The following is an 18032-nucleotide window of genomic DNA, read 5'->3' on the forward strand; positions in this document are numbered from 1 at the left end:
CAGAGGATCCAGGTTCAATTCCCAGCACACACTTTGTGATTTACAAGAATAAATAATTCCAAATCTAGAGCATCAATGCCCTCTTGCTTCTTCTTGGGAACTACACAGACTTGATACAAAGACATACATGCAAGCAAAACATGCCTGCCCACAAACTCATATGCACACTTTAAAAAGTGCAAAGAGAAAATTTCTTACTTACATGAAAAGCAGTAAGTTTCCTAAGAACTGATGGGGGAAAGCACCAACCATGATTTCTATACTTTATACATTTAACGGTGAATTAGTCATCCTATGGAGTTTTCATTAAACATATTTCCATGGGTTTTCAGATCAGGATTTATAATTATTAAACAAGTAAAGATAAAACACAAGGTGCTCATGGTATTTAGAAACTCAAATTAATGCAAATTTCCATGGGTGGATTTTCAGCCAAGATAAATCTGTAATAGGTGAGGGTGATACTCTTTCATCAAAACATCAAGTCAGTCACTTGTTCTTGTCAGCATTACTAGCCATTTCAAATAAAATACCCTGCATCTAACTATATTCCAAAGAATGTGACCCTTGTATACAGTTTTACCTAATCTTCCTTGGAACTGTGGCCATTGTTTCCCAATTTCTGTGGTAAGGGCGGTGGACAAAAGCAACCCAAAGACAATTATTCAATTATTGGCTTTGTTGTAATTAACTACAAGAATTTGTGAATTCCCTTTACATTCAATATTCTACACAAAGTTTTATTTTCGGTGATGATCTGAGCTTTGCTAGGGTCCAACAATTTTTCTTTTATTCTGCAGAAGATTCTCCTTTTAGTACAAAGATGTAATGAGCTATAGGGGAGAAGATGCAGTGGATATCTGAAACCACAAGACTCGAACAATTTGTCAGGTCAAGGCAGTCTCAAAGCAGAGGAAATAACGTTCCAGTCAAGAACATGTGGTACATCTGGGGAGCAGTAAGTGACTAATGTAACTAAAGTGATGGTCTGTGCTGTGCTTGAATAAGAGCAGAGGCAAAGGAACATAATCCGTAGTGTACTAGACACCAAGATAAGGGTTCTTAATAGGGAAATATTAAGATACACAACATAGGGATGTCCTATAATATCTTACTGGGGAAGAAATCACTTACGTGAGAAGCTAAGAAGGCCGAAAACCAAAGTTTAGCAGCAGGATCCTCTGTAGGTGGAAACAGGAACCCAAAGAGAGCTACTTTCCTCCCCCCAGCTCTTGTTATCCCCTGTAAGTTCTACTTACCTGTCAACACACCCACGTGGGTGAGGCCAGCACTATGGGTATGTAACATCTCTCCCTACAGGTTCTCACTCAAAGCATATGGAAGTTCCGCTGACATATCGAGAGCTGTTCTAGGATGTCTAATAGGAGAACAGTGTGCAACATGGGTACAAACTAGACCAAGATGGGAAGGGGGAACAAGGGGCGAGGCACACAGAAATAACCAGGCTGGGATGATTAGAGGCCAGCATAGAATAACAGGGAAGCTACTGATGAAAGGATGACTGCAAGAAGAATTGCAAGGCAGATCCCACCGGAAAGCAAGATGAAGGAAATCTAGGTGATGTTGAAATTACTGACTAGGAACTGGCAAGTTTATAATGAAGAGCAGGAAATGCATGACCACTTATATATCAGGGTAGAATTAGCATATACTATATTAAGGCCTGAGATGCCATATACCATACCATCAAAAATGCTCAAGGAGACCTTAGACAGGGCAAGGTGAAGTTTATGCGAAGTGTGCGGGGAAGCTGAATGTAGTCATTAACCCGAGTTTACCAGAAGCAAAGAAGACAATGGACATGTGCAAATTACTTTATATTCGGTCACTAAAAGTAGAATAAAAAAGGTACAGCTGTTTCTAAAATATTCCAGAAACCAAAATTAATTTCTAATGTAGCTGGGGGGAGGGTCTTGTTAATCTGGTATTTTAAGTGGCTTAATTTGAACTAGGTTTTGGATAGCCTGAGATATAAAAGGAGAATTCCAGAGAGGATGGATGGTATTGCAGGAGGTAGCCGAAAGATTCCAGTAAAAGCAGTAAACCAGAAAGATACACCTGTCTTTGTGAAAGACATTAACTAGCCTAGCACTCTGCATACTTGGAGAGGAATGAAGAGAGGTGGGAGGAAATGAAGGATCATGTTTTAGACTATGCCAAGTGAGCCGGGAAGATTGCTCTATAGAAGTCAAGTCTACTAATTTCACGACCAGACAACCGGTTAAATTAAACCTGAATGACAGAAGTATATAGTAAGTAGCTCTGTAAAAATGTGTTTCCTGCATTGTCTGTTGGTGCACATCTTTCACCCCAGTACTTGATTCAGTCACACAGAACTGCGAATTCAAGGCTAGCCTGTATGCACAGTGATTTCCAGGTAGCAGGGATGCATGGTTAGACTGTGTCTCAAAAAAAAGATAGACAGATGAAAGGCATAAGGAAGAAGAAACAAAAGAAAGGAAGGAAGGAAGGAAGGAAGGAAGGAAGGAAGGAAGAAAAGAAATTAAAATATGTTTCTAGTATAAATTGTCAGTATTCACTTTTTTTCAGCTTTATCACTAAACACTTTCAAGCCTTGTATTTTTGACAAATTAGAGACTTTAAGGTTGTGATCTGCATGGCAATTTTTCTATAAGCATATGTGTCATGCTTTACTTTTATGAATATATTGCATTGTACTTTATGTCAAGGGCTTCAAATTCTAGCTTTTAAGGTTAGTTATAACAGGAATTTTCAGAAGCATGGGTTAAAGATGCAAGTAGTTTACTAATTTCTTAAAAGACTAGACAAGTTCTATAAGAGAAGTACTATCTTCAAATATTCAATTATTTTACTTTTCTATCCATTATCTCTTTAATTATTGCCATTAAAAATAGCAGATAGTGATGGTGCACTATGGAACTCAGCATGGATCATTCCTATACACATGAGCCTTTCTTTGACTATAATATCATCTTGGAAATATTTTCATCTGGGTACACATCAGAGCATTGGTGCCATTAATGTATGAGTACATCATTTAAAAACTTTTCCTTTGCCTACTCAATAGTTAATTACAGGAAAACCCAATAAATCACCCAAACAAACAAGCAAAAAACCCTCCCCACAAAATACCTCTGTATTTTCCAGGTGAAATATAACCAAACTCCCAAGCGAGGAGTAGAGTGAGAAAATAATACCTAATATGGCAATTTTGACAAAACTTTATCTTAATGAGTGTTTTTATAATAGCAGAATTACATTTTTCTGGAGATGCAGAAATCAATGTAGCAATACATTTTTGTCGACAGCAGAAAAGGAGTTAATCTAAATTACACATTGGCCTTGCATTAAAAATGCTGTTTGCCAGGCTTTGTTTTAATTGCAAAGGCAACACTCAAATGGGAGAGTACTTAGGCTCTATTATAGAGGCACATGATGTTACTCTAGAGTCTTCCATGACAAGGTCAAAGGACTTTCTGGACCTACTGAGTTTCTTTCTTGTTTCTAAAATAATCCTTTATGTGCCTTATACTTTCAGGCAAGAGTTCTCAATGTTAAATATGCTTTCTCTTTTTTAAATAAAAAGTCACCAAACAAATGATACACTATGTCCCTTTTGCAGGCTATATTTACTATGCTTTCATTATACCTAATGTACTTTTAATAGTCTCCTATGGCAAGATGCTGATATTAAATGTGGGAATAAAATAACCATGATACCACCTTGAATTTGCAATAATGCTTTTTATCTGAGGGCTTAAAGCACTTCACACATATGCTCGTTTTGTCCTTCCTTGAGCTTTAATGTGAGCATTTTAATGGCTAAGATACTGCGGTGCAGCGTTTCTGAGGGAATTGAGGTCACTGTCCGAGTCCACATTATACACAGCATAAAGACCTTTCTATGAAGCCACAAACCTTCCTTCCTTCCAGCCCAGCGCCTTCAAGGTGATTACACTGGTGTCTGGGGTTGGGAGGCAAATTATGATCTCATCTATACTGGCCTTGACCTTCAGCTCCACCTATCTTACCTGGACACCATCGGATGCAGGGATGTAACTTGCCCTTTTAAACGTATCGGTCACATTTCTGAGGATTTCCACAGACACGAGAAGATCGCCTGCATAGAAATTTTTCCTCTGGGTTAAATCCAGCAATGTCTTGGTGACCTGGGACATCCCATCTCCTGCCAGCATCCGCTGCCCCTTTGCAAGGTGCTCTTTAATCTGTCATGGTCAAAAGAAGAGACAGCACATCAGAATCTTCCTTACTATTTCTCTGTGTAAATTCATTAAGCAACTATTTTTAAAGTGCTCAGAAAACTTTAAAATAGTCTCGTAATTCTCAAAAGGATTTCAAAACAGTAAGTTCTATGCTATGTCTCTGGGACATCCAGCCTCTGGGTCCTGGAATTTCAGACATTGTCAGGGGTGGGCTCACACTTGAGGCAAGGGTCTCAGGCTCGACCTGTCATATGTTGGTCACTCCCAGAATCTCTGTGTCACACTTATCCCAGCACATTTCATAGACTGGACAGATGATAGGCCGAAGATTATGTGGCTGGGTTGGTGTTCCAATCCTTTCACTGTCTTGCCTAGTCAAAGGAAGCAGCCAGTTCAGGCTATGTATCCCCTTTTGCTAAGAGTCTTTGCTGGGGTTATTCTTGTGGATTCCTGGAACTTTGCCTTTTACCAGGATTCTAACTGACTCTGAAGTGTTCCATTTTTCAATTTGCTCTTTCAGTACTTTCTCCCCTACCCCACCTGATCTCTCATGTTCCTATCCCATCTGCCCCCGTCCACCTACAGATTCTCTTCTATTTCTCCTTCCCAGGCAGATCTGAGTGTCCCCCTTGAGTCCTCCTTGTTACCTAGCCTCTCTGGGTCTGTGGATTGTAGCCCGGTTATCCTTTACATTACAACTAATAGAAACTGTGGTCAGGATGTAAAATAAATAAATAAAGTAATTAATTTAAATAAACCAGTAAATTCTGTATAACCTACAGTCCAGCATACAAAAAAAGCTAATGGAAACATTGTGTATCTTTTTCAGAATTGACAGTCTACCTGTGTTCAATTACAATGTTCAATAAATGCATTTGGGGGAAATGGATTTTAAGTGTAGAATTTTTTAAAATGGCTTTTACATGTAACAAGTCTGGGAAGTTATTTACGAGTTATTTAGGAGATCAGAAATGAGAGACTATAAACCAAGTGGTGATGGTACAGGCTTTTAATCCCAGAACTCCGGAAGGCAGAGGCAGGCAGATCTCTGTGAGTTCAAGGCCAGATTGGTCTACAGAGCAGGTTCCAGAACAACCAGGGCTACACAGAGAAACTGTCTTGAAAAACTTGGAAAGAGAAAGAGAAAGAGAGAGAGAGAGAGAGAGAGAGAGAGAGAGAGAGAGAGAGAGAGAGAGAGAGACAGACAGACAGACAGACAGACAGAGACAGACAGAGACAGAGACAGAGAGACAGAGAGACAGAGAGAAACAGAGAAAGAGACAGAGAGAGAGACAGAGTACAAGTACATTATGATATTTGTTCTCAACATCAATTTTGGTCATTTCTGCCTTATCATTACAGGAGGGACTAGAGATGCATTTCAGTGGCAGAGTGCTTCTCTGGAATGTAAGGTTCTAGATTTGATTGTAAGCATACCACACATATCCAGATAAAAAGGGAAATAAAGAAAAACACACATCTATAATCCTAGCAAGTGGGAGGTTGAGGCAGACTTGTAAACAAACGCTAACCTGCCTTACATCGTGAGTTCCAGGCAATCCCGGGTTGTGCAATGACCACACTCAAACTCAAGAACATAGACCTTTTGCAGGATAATCTTAACATCTCGGTTTAAGAAAACTCTCTAAATATTTGAGGCTTGCGATGACATATTAGTAAGTTAAACAATTTTAGCTTTTTCACATAAAGAAAAATGATGACAAAATAAAAACAATAAAAGACAAAAGAAAATCCTTTCAAAAAGGTTTTACTGAGATGTATAATTTCAATTAGTTCGATGGCCAGAGAATCAGCTGTCAGTTTTCATGTGTGGCTGATCTCACAGTAAAAGAAGAGAGAAGCTCTAAAAATGGCATGGTATGAAAGGGATAGAGAATAAACATCCAAGAAAGGCTAATCTTTACCATCACCATGCCTAACCTGTCATTAAAATGGTTTTAAAATGACAAACAATCAAGATACTATGCGCCAGAGAACTATTCAAGAAGAAATATTAAATTTTAACAGTCGCCATTATCACCTTTTAATTAAGTAATATGTCATTAAATCTTTTAAGTATGGCTATCAAAGTGCACTGATTTCCTAAAGACACATTTTTTCTATAGTTACATTATAAAAAGTGTTATTTTTACTAAATCCTGCATTGCTGAAAACTGTAGATTAATTTCTCTTGTTTTGTGTGTGTGTGTGTGTGTGTGTGCACTTAGCCATTATATAGACACTGTCCCTCAGACTAAGGACTCAATGGTGTTCCACAGTGAAACACTAGTGTAACACTGGAGTACCACAATGACACATTGCCAGACTGCTCCTAAAATACTGAGACATTTTTACAATTTTCCATTCTGGTCATATGTTCCATGGCTTCCTGTTATTGTTCTATGATATTCTATCTTGTCTTCCCTTTATCTCCTACGAGGCACTCAGATTTATTCCTTATTATTCCAAATAGATAACATTAATAAATTCCTTTCCGGTACTCTTTCTCTTCCTGTACATTAACCATTCACCATTGACTGTTCATTTTTGTTGTCCAACTTCCTGTCCCAATAACCTTACTGTACAGTAAAGCAAAGACCCCCCCAAGGAGATTCAGTTGTGTTGCACTAACTATGCCTTTTCAGTGTTATGCAGTAAAACCAGCTTCAGAGCTAAGAGGGCCCAGGCCCTGAAGGATACATCATGTCATTTGGTAGAAGGAATGGATTCCAACCTCTCCTATAATATTTGAAAAACTACACTGAAGCAGCAATGTGAATAAAAAATCATTTTGTGAACTGACAGGAACCTGAGATAATCATCAGCAGAAAACTTTCTGTCCCATGAGCTTCTCATGGTAGAACTCAAGACTTACAGCATCTTCATCCTCATTTTCCTCAAGGATAGAAGAGTACATCCTTGCTCTGGGACCTTTCCATTTGCTTTTCCTTCTGTTTGAACAAATAATTCCTTTTTTGGTCACCTCAGCAAGCTCTATCAATAAATGGCTTTCTTGACCGTACCCCCTCTGAGGAATTGATGGGGAAGATGGGGCAGGGAGAAAGGGATGGGGGGTAAACTGGGGTTGGTATGGAAAATAAAAATAATTAAATAAAAATGGCTTCCTTATTCTTCTCAATCACCTTAACACAGTCCAACATGTTCAACTTCACCTACCACATTTTGTGTCTTTGGCTTACTGTTATAATTTTGTCACGGACGAGACTTCAAATATGAAATGAGTGAATTAAAGGGATGAATGAGTGAATCCCCATCGATGCTCTCACCATTGTTTTATTATAGGAGTAAACATGAGAGCCGTCCTACCTTACATCTAGACATTGTCAACAGCAAACAGTTGACAAACCACAAATAACCCTCTTGACTTACAGAGATTCTACAGGATCTAGGTTGAAAACTGTGCAGCTGGGCAGAAGAGGTTTAAAGCGCTCTGGAGGGGCATGATGTGAATGGAATCTAGCCTGCAAATGTCACAAGTTCAGTCTTCAGTTTTGTACTGACCTGTGCGACTCAGAGAGGCAAAGGACTTAGATTTATTTTTCTTCACCTGGAGCAGAAACAACAGCTACCACTCTGGGTGAGTTCTGACTGCGTTCCTCTAGTGTTTTACAATCCATGGCTGTGTCTGGGAGAGATATTTATGTCACAGATCATATGGCTGTTTCCACTCACAGAATTAGCTTGAATCTTTAAGAAGAAAACATCCAGGCATGATTTCTGTTTGCAGTAGAAACAGTTATAGGAGGCACTGGGTAGACCGTCCAATCAGAGCTAGGAAAGCCAGCCTTTCTCATCTGCATCAGCAACACATGGAGCCTGAGTTAGTATTAAATTAGCATCATTGCCATCTGACAGCTGCTTAGCAGGCTTATGTCGAATGAGTTGTGCTTGGTCCAGTTCTTAGCAAATAGTTTGCACATACCATTATGGCTCTCACATTTGGCAGTAATTAACAGCTTTCTGGACATCATCATTAAAAGTAACCAGGACAAATACCTGGCCATACTTTTACATGCTGATGTAGACTATGCATAGCATTGACCCAGAGATTAAAGAATATTCAGGGAAGACACATTTCTTACCAGAACATGTAGAGTTGAAGGATACATTCCAGTTTATTGATACTGGGTACACTGTGTGATCATTCTTAGAAATATTGCTAAAATTTTCAGAGTGGGTGCAGTACTAAAGCCTATCTTTTAGTTGAGATTCTGTCACTTATTACTTAGGAGGTTTGGAGAAATTTCTGTGTTCTAGATCTTTTAATTTGTCTGTAAAAAGGAGAACAAGTTCCACCGTTTGGGGATTGCTTAATAGCTTGTGCATCTCCAGGATTCAATTTCCAATTTCTCTTTTCTTTCTGATGAGATAACGTATACTGGTCCAGAACTTTAATTATGTCTTTAACATTCAGCTTAATAATTATTTCTTCACCTGGATTTAATTGGGCTTTTATTCTAATTATTGACTGCAGTGACAATGTTTCCCATTTTGTTATACTTGAATATGAAATCCCCCTTACCCTCCCTGGCTGGGGTATAAGATGGTTCCTAGATCATGATGGTATTCTGAGAGGTACTGGAATATTTAGGAGGTAGGTCTCAATGGAATGTGGTTTTAGAAATGCCACTGGGAATGCATTTGGGGAATTTGTTGACACTGGCTCCACTGGCTCATTCTTGTCTGCACGTCTTGACTTTTCTATCTACTCCAATGTGAGCAGATTTTCTGTGTCCCATGCTCCTTGTCATAATCAGGATGTTCAGCTCTCAGCAATAATGCTGCCAGAAAACGAGAAACTGTGAACCAGGGAACTCTTCCTTCTGATGATGCCTCCTCAGATATTTGCCACAGCAATGAAGAGCTCAATTACAGAGTAATAAATGGTGCACTTCATCCTCTACATTCTCTTCTATTATCTAACCATACTCTATCCTTTCTCTCATCTCTTATTTTAGACAAATAGCTTTTTTTTGTCATATATGCATCTGTAACTCTCCTGATTCCTACATGTGTTGGTGTTCTGCTAATAGGACTTAGCTAATACAATGGTTAGTTCTTTTCTGTCCTTCCCCTGTTTTCTGAGTCACAGAGTTTACAGACATGCCCTAGGTCTGAAGAGTTTATATAATTTTTCTTATCTATGAAGTCAGGGCAGGAACAGGGTGCCTGGTTATTGCAGTAGCCTTAGTAGAGCCCCTCTCCTTCTGTGGAAGGTAATCCTGTAAGCATTCCCATGAGGGATTTTGAATCTTAGCCTCCAGCAAGTTCTCTGGGCTCACATATAACCTGATATCCCATAACTTTACTCTGTAGCTTGGCCTTTGTTTTGTTTTTATTTTCCTTCACTTTTGGTATGTACAGATTGTCTCTTTTCAGTTCAACTATTCTTTTGTTCGTGAACATAAATACAGTATGATCTTTGAATGTCAGCTTTGCCTAACCTATGACTGCTATGTTTCTGCTAGTCTTCTAATGACATCTCACCCAAACTATTTACCTCTTCCAAAAAAAATGGCATGGATCTATTTTTGCCTCCTGACTCACTGTCTTGTCTAATTTTACATGCTGTTAAAATTCCCCTGGATAAGTTGTTACATATCTTTTCTGCTTCATGAATTCTATTCAGATAAGTATAATCATGACATGATCTCTACTTCCATGCCTCCTGGAAGTAATCTTGTTCTATCTTACATCATTGTCATATTTTGTATTATCGCATCCATTCCACTAGACTCTAAACTCCCGAAGGGCTTATAGTTCCCAATCATCTTTAAGTCCGCCATAATCTCTTTCATGTAGTCTGTCTCACAGTGGTTCTCTCCCTCCCTGTGCCTGCTAAATTGAAGTGAGACCAAGGAAAGATTTCTTTTTTTTTTTTTTTTTGGTTTTTTTGAGACAGGGTCTCTCTGTATTGTTTTGGAGGCTGTCCTGGAACTCACTCTGTAGACCAGGCTGGCCTCGAACTCACAGAGATCCACCTGCCTTTGCCTCCCGAGTGCTGGGAGTAAAGGCATGCGCCACCAATGCCAGGCAGATTTCCTTTGTGTGTGTGTGTGTGTGTGTGTGTGTGTGTGTGTGTGTGTGTGTGCATCTGTGCTACTTAAGTGTTTGCAAGTTAAAGATGGAAATTGATGATCATTCAATATAAAGAAATATGTAATATTTGTGTGCAGCTGTGCTACTTAAGTGTTTGCAAGTTAAAGGTGGAAATTGATGGTCGTTCGGTATAAAGAAATATGCAATATTGGAAAACATTCACATAACAGAATTGCCTTTTAGAATAGTCTTTCCAAGAGAAGAACACACCAATTGCTTATCCAACATGAAATAATCTGAAAACATATACATATAGGTAATGTTTCAGAGACTTAGCAGTTTTTATTTATGTACTTTGGGATTTATATAAATGTGCATATGTGTGTATGTATGTGCATGTATGTAACAACAATTAATGAAAAAAGAGACAATGAATTTGAAAGAAAGCAAGATGTGTTTGGGAAGTTATGGAGGAATGCAACAGAAGGGAGAAAATGATATAATTAAATTATAAAATCAAAAGACAGAATTAAGATTAATAATTAAAAGGCATCAAATTGATGTGATTAGATTTGGAAATTGTGGAATTTGGGATTCTGAAAATCTTAAGTGTCTATACTTACAGTTATTTACTTTCTATCTAAAAAAATAAGTATAAGAAAAATAATACACAGCATACCAAGTACCTTTTACATGACCAGTACAGGACTAGAAATGCCACATGAGATATTTGAGTTTTAGCATGATGCTTATAGTTGCCACAGACATCCACAGTTCTCCGTGTAGAAATAGGGCCCCAGTCAGATTAGTGGTATACCAGGACTCCAGAACTCTTAAGCAGAGCTTGTCCCAAGATTTTCCTTAAAATACTTTGAGTCAAGAAAGTTTTTTAGGTATTACCATGGTTAATTCCTGTGTTATAACACATTTTCACTAAAAATGTTCAAAAAAGGTTTAATTATTTAAATATCATGACCAGGTAATCACATTATAAATGGATATTAAGACTTTTTTCTCCTGAATAAACAACATGGGGAATAAAGAACTGTAAGAAATCTACTACACTTTGAGGTACTTCTAATTATTTGAACAGTAGTAACAATTTTATAATATAATGTGTAAATTATCGTAAAGCTGTTGGCAAATACATATAAGAATACCTTGTATACAGTTTTATTCAAATAAAATAGGGTGGGGCAAAATCTGATTTTCCCTGGGAAATAATTATTTTCTTAACTTGGTCACCTGAGGTGTCAGAAATGTTTTATGATATTAGTATTCTCTTTTTAAATGATAATATCAGCAATTACTCCTGTTGACATTCCAACACTGAGAGATATTTGCTTCAAAGTACAAAAGAAAATGTCGCTGTGACACATATCGTATTGTAAGATTAGGAGTGAAAGGGATAGAATGGCATATGAAATTGTTGGGGTTTTTAATAGTTCTGAATGATGCCTCCTTGGTCTTTATAAAAAGAGCATTAGTGCAAGCTGGTCATGATTGTCACATTGGGCTGTAAATTTATTCTTTCCATTCTATACCACTACTGCCACAGTTACCACCACTGTCTCAATCCAAAAAAGGGGGCTATCATAGCTTCTCTTTGCAAATGGCATACTTGGTACATCATACATTTATATTTCATCAGTAACTCCTACAGCCCATCTGTAAGGTATATTAAAGGTTTTCACAATTCTGAGTGGCTTCAATTAAAAAATAAGTATACATGGAACTTCTGCCCACAAAACAATTATCTAAATATATCTTTTAATTCATTTAATGATTATGTCATATTTTATAATCAAAGTGATTCACTGGATAGTGCTGTTAAGATATTTACATATAGTATCTTAATGCTGTAAAGTTAGGACAAATGTTTTTCCAATACAGATGTAGGTCAGCAATTTGGTTGAGTGGGCAATGATGCTTGCTCCCTAGCCTGGTTACGGATGACGTGAGTTAGATAATGGAGATTCCCATGGTAGAGAGAATAGACTTCTGCAATCTCTTCTCTGACCTCCACATATGCTCCAAGATTCTCATGTATACACACACACACACACACACACACACACACACACACACACACACAATAAGTTTTTTTTAATATAGAAGATATGTTTTCCAGTACTTCAAACTAGTATCCAGTAAGAGAGCTTTGAGTAGCCACTGTCTTACCTGAAAGACATTTGACAGATTGGAGGTTGGGAAGAAATCTGCATTACTGAGTGAGGAATTAGTGAAAGTCACATATATGTTTTCTCTACCCTCAGAGCTAACAGGATAGCCCTTCAAAGCCTGCAGGTGACATAATGAAAATAAGGGCATCTGTTAAAGACCCATGTTTAAATAACTGGTTCCTAACAATCAGCAGCATTGAAAGGAAGCATTAGGAGGTAGAATACAGGTATAAGAAAGCTAGATAATTGGTCTCATGTGTTTTGAAAACTTATTATGGTACATATATAGCCACTATAGGGCAATTTATCCTTTGCATTCTCCGATCAAAATGTACTGTTTTGCCATAGGCCACAAATCAAATAACCAAACAGCTATTGACTGTAGCCATGAGTTAAAGTAAACCATTTCTCCTTTTAAGTTTGCTACCAAAGCCCTCTTGGTGCAGTAGACATCACGTCAGTCTCAGAGGTTGGCTAACTCTGGCCTTCTCTATCTAATGCAAAATCTTACTAAAATATCAAAAAAAGGCCTGTCCAAGATAAAGTCTCAATTGGAACAAAAACACACAATCATTGACTATGCTTGAAAAAGTGAGGAAAGGGTATGCACCTGAGATGTCTCTGTGAAGGATCATGTGTGGAAGGATTAGTCCAGAGCAAATGGATATATTTGAGAGGTGGGTAGAGCAACTTGGCAGTTGGGATGGGGCGTTTGAGGACCTGGCACAAGGCTGTGTGGTGCCAGGAGTCTCCTGCACCTACAGATGGATACCAGATAAAACCCACAGATGCTCACTGGACTTCGGGGAGGGACAGATGCCGCTTCTGAAATTGGCTTCCCAGGACTCAGGAATGGAGATGGTGGTTGCGGAGAGCCTCTTGGCTACCTTATCTGTACTTTCTCAAGATGCTCTGAATCTTGAGCCCATGGGGAGTACATGGGGAGCTAGACTGGCTGTTGGTCCGAAGGAGGCTGGACCAGGTTCTGGGGAGAGGTCTCAAGAGTTTCCCAGCCTGTCTGGACAGCGGTGCGGCTCCCTCCAGCTGCTGGGAAAGCCTGTGGGTGGAGTGCTCATCTTTGCAGGGGAACTAGAGTCCACTAAGGCAGACACTGAGCTAGAAATTGGACTGTAAGAGACGGAGGTGTTGGGTGATATGGAGTCTGGAGCATTGACCGGCCTTCCAGAGCAGGGTTAATTACCTGGGACACCTCTGCCTTGTGCTGGAGCAGTGCCAAGGTTCCAGCAGCTGTACCTGAAGCTGCAGACCCAGAGACCCTCTAGGGATCCCTAGGAGGGATGATCCCTAGGCTTTGGCTCTTTCATCATCTTCACATAACCCAGACAATAGGGTACCAGGTCACAGAGAGAGCAGCTAAGCCAGACCCAGGATCTCTCCCACTGGGACAAGGTCAAGATCCTGCTCAATTGCATCCATTCGTGGAGTCCTTGACTCCCTGTGCCTCCTGCTCTTCCTCATAGTTCTGTTCCCAGGATGGAGTTCAGGAACATCTCTGAAATGATTCAATGCCATTCCCGCCAGAAGGCCTTTATGCCAACATTGGTGGTTAAGAAACCACGAGCAAAAAAAACCTTTCTATACAACCTCTTGGTGTACCTGGTGACCTTGGGTGAGGGAATTTGCCCTGAAGTCACATCACCTTTTGGCTTATTGCTGTGTCTCTGCACTTGCCAGGAAAATCTATTTGTCCTCACTCCTCTTCAAGGTGAGGGCCAAGGCCTTCTCTAAACAGCATGGTCAAGGAGCGCTGGTTCCCTGAGAGACCTTCAAGTGCAGTTCCAACCATCTTCCAGGATTCTTCCTCCTTGTCAGAAATTTCTGGGCTCAGGCAATTTATCAGGTGCTCACAGGGAGAGCAGGCCCCTGAACTTGGGTGACATGGCCCTACCCCTTACCACAGGCAAGGGAGAATTGTTCCTGATGGCATGGGCTTAGGGGAACTGGCTCTGCACCTTGACCTAGGTGGGTGGCCCCAATTTCCCAAACTGAGCAGTTCAGCCTCCACCCAGGCTCACAGTCAGGCTTTGGGTTGACCCACACTAACATCAACCCATCTAGGACCTGCTAAAGCTCGAGCAGGCACTGGTCCTGGGGAATCTCCAAGGATCTCCAAGACTCTGGGTGGCAAAGGAGTTCTGGTAAAGGATCCAGTGGTGATGGTGTACCAGAAACCACAAGCCTCGAATGGAAATGCTTGTGAGTAAAGCTGATTGAACAAAAGGGTATAGTATGTGACACCTCACTCACAATTCCACCAGAATGAATGAAGAGGTGTTGGAGAGGTGGGAAAGGAGAAGTTAAGAATTTGTTTGTTTTCTTGTTTTTGTTTGGTTGCTTGCTTTGTTTTGATGTTTTTTTTTATTATTTTCTTGGAGAGGCACTGCAGAGGTGAGGGGAGGGTGTGCGGGATTGGGAGGTGAGTGGCTGGGACAGAATGCTTTCTGTTGAGTAGAGCATGGTCTGAAGATCTTTAGACACTGCGTTTTCATTGATGAAATTCCTGGGTCTCCATAAACACTGTTAGATATGCAAAGAGGCCAGAAGAATTGACTAGTAACAAAAGAAAAGGAAAGAAAGGGTGGGGAACACGGGCACAAATTACCCAGATATTAGAACTAAGTGGTAGGAAACCTAAATTAGGTACGACTAAAGGGCTAAGGAAAATAGAGCAGGAAATAGACAAAACAAAATAGTTTACCTGTTTTATAATGGAGAATTCCAAAGGAATTATATAGTCTTTTAAATCTTAAAAAATGTATATATTATTATAGCTTGAAGTTTGGATTGAGTCCATTGAGTGTTTTTTGTTGTTGTTTGTTGAGGTTTTTTTGTATCATATTACTGAAACACAGCTAATTCCATTTTTTGGTGTATTATTTGTAATTGCCATAAAGCAGAACATTTGGTTTTAATGGAATGCATATAGCATGTTGTGGTAGTTTGAATGAGAATTGTCCCCATAAATTCACAGATTTGAAGCCTTGACCATTCACAGAGTGGTGATATTTAAAAGGAATAGAAGCTGTGGCCTTATTGAGGAAGTGTGTCACTGGGGGTGAGGGGTAGGTGAGCTCAGAGGTTTCAAAGAGTCCAAATCAGGCCCAGTGACTTTTGCTTCCTGCTGCCTATGGATGAAGATGTAGAATTCTCAGCTCCTTCTCCAACACCATATCCACCCCTGTACTGTCATGCCTCCCACTATGATAACGAACTAACCCTCTGAAACTGTAAGTCAGCCCCAATTAAACACTTTCTTTTACAAGAGGTGTAATGGTCATGGTGTCTCTTCACAACAATAGAACATTGAATAAGACACATATAGTCTACCATATTTACTATTTTGTAGATACAGACTAAATCTTGACAGTTTAATTATTCTATATTCAATTATAACAGTGTAAAATCAAATAATGGAAAATTTATTAGATTATGAAAAATGCTATAAAATTTGACATATGAATTATTTACAGATCTAAGATTAAATTCCAAATCTAAACTATTAGAATTTATATAGAATTATTTAGCAAAATTAATGGACTTCTTCCACTCTTAAATGAAGTTATATTTTTTAACTTTTTTTGACATTGCTGAATACTAAAATTATTTGAGTTCTAGAGGATATAACTCTGTCAAATTCTTAAGAGTTTGGCAACGTTATTGAAAAGGGAGTAAAATGCTTGGTTTTGAGTAGCTAGAACAAGAGTGTCTACATTCCATCAAGAGAGGCAATGAAGCTAGAAATACATGGGTATGGATGCCAATGTTTCAATTAGTACTGATAATACTTCACAATAAGAGAATACATACTATGTACTGATACAGCCCCACTTCATGGGCTTTTGAGTGACCTCTTATTGATGTGGGGACAAGAACTGTCATGGGATTATCATGCTCAGCCAGGATCAGGAATACTGACCTCCTCTCTCTCTGTCTCTCTGCATCCTCTGCTACTGCCTATGTTCAAGCTTTTGTATAAAACATTTATAAAAATAATAGAATGGGTAGCTTCTGTTTCTTAGGCCACTGTATCCAGTTTGAAAAATGAAAATTTGTGCTAGTTTCTATATCAGTTGGCCCTTGATCTTAGCTTCTTCATGGTCATTATAGAAACATTAATTTTGTATACCTTTTGTCTTACTAAATTTTGTACCACCATAACCTTTTTGGGATATTATGTCCTTTCCCTTAATTAAGATCTAATAATAAAGTAGATTAATCCTCTTCTAGATAATGCATTGAAAATTTGTGCAATGAAGTGGTTGGCAGGTTTGTGTGGGGTGTGTGTGTGTGTGTGTGTGTGTGTGTGTGTGTGTGTGTGTGTGTCGTGGCAATGGAGAAGCATTCAACTGTAGAAAGAGAACATGAGGGTAAAATAAACAAACCTATTCTCATGTTATGTCTCTGTATATTCTTGCCCTCTCTTGGTTTCTTTTTTTTTTTTTTTGTCTGTCTCTTTTCATTTCTAGCTCTCTTTTACAAAACCAACCAGTTAAAGTAGAGAGGAAACAACATCCTTACATCAAGACTCAACCTCTTTGACATCTCTTCCCAGGAAGTCAAACTTTTGATGACTAGATAAAGCATTTCTTCAAAGTCAGTGTTACTGTTTAATCACAAACTGAAGAATAGTATCAGAGAATTCAGGATCAGAATTCTAAGAGAGAAAATTTATACCTATACCTCTAATTCTTGTATAGAGGGTCCTTCACTAGGATAAGAGTGTTAGCCTTTCTCAGCCCTCCTTTATGCCATCACCCCTCTTCTCCAGGGAAAGGGGAGTGACATACCTGCCTGATGAATTTAGGAGAAAGCCTTGGTAAGCTTGTTTCCATTCCCTTTACTTTAGAATCCCTTCTTTTGCAGCAATATATATTCTGACATAAATATAGAGCTTGATTCTTCAGGTGTGTGTGTGTGTGTGTGTATGAGTGTGTAAAAGAGATTGAAAATAGGAGTGTATGTATATATGTTTATGAAGTTTAAGAAAACAATAGCATTTTGATGATCCGGGTTAACTTTGTATCTCACAAGGTGTCCAAGCACAGGTATTCACAGGTAAGAGTTTTTCTGTGTTGACTAAAGAAGTTCATATTGTGATGATACCAAATATTCTATATTTCTACAAATGGAAAACTGCATCTATATAGTAGCATGTATTGTTTACAAGTGGTTAAAAATCAGAAATGAAATGTGGACATATCTGAACTCTTCAGCTACCAGTATATTATTGTAAATAAGAAAATAAGCATTCTTGGATTATCTATTATCTATATTCAGCATTGTGTTCAATGTTAGAGAAAGGAAAACTGAAAACACAGTATTTACTTTTAAATAACTCAAAAGTAATTGTGCAGCACGATTGATCACCAATTTTATACTTTAAACTGATTAATGACCCAATTTTGCTTATTATAACTAGTTTATAATTGAGAGTTCATAAGACATACTCAGAGATTGTTTATACATGACAAAATTTCATTTCAAAATTAGCCTTTGCCTGTTTATTTATGAAGCCATTTTATGCATACACTGTCTCTCTATG

General features: G+C 38.7%; 1 protein-coding gene across 6 annotated transcripts in view; it reads right to left on the bottom strand.

Moving 5' to 3' along the window:
- Adgrb3 (adhesion G protein-coupled receptor B3) overlaps positions 1-18032 on the bottom strand; it is a 707451-nt gene that overhangs the window by 389111 nt on the left and 300308 nt on the right. For all 6 annotated transcript variants that reach the window (XM_040729329.1, XM_040729332.1, XM_040729333.1 and 3 more), the window contains one exon: positions 4035-4229. In XM_040729329.1, coding sequence (XP_040585263.1) covers positions 4035-4229 — 195 coding nt within the window. The remainder of the gene's footprint in view (positions 1-4034; positions 4230-18032) is intronic.

This window comes from Mesocricetus auratus, unplaced genomic scaffold (assembly GCF_017639785.1).
Source record: "Mesocricetus auratus isolate SY011 unplaced genomic scaffold, BCM_Maur_2.0 Super-Scaffold_100021, whole genome shotgun sequence".
Classification (NCBI taxonomy): Eukaryota; Metazoa; Chordata; class Mammalia; order Rodentia; family Cricetidae; genus Mesocricetus; species Mesocricetus auratus.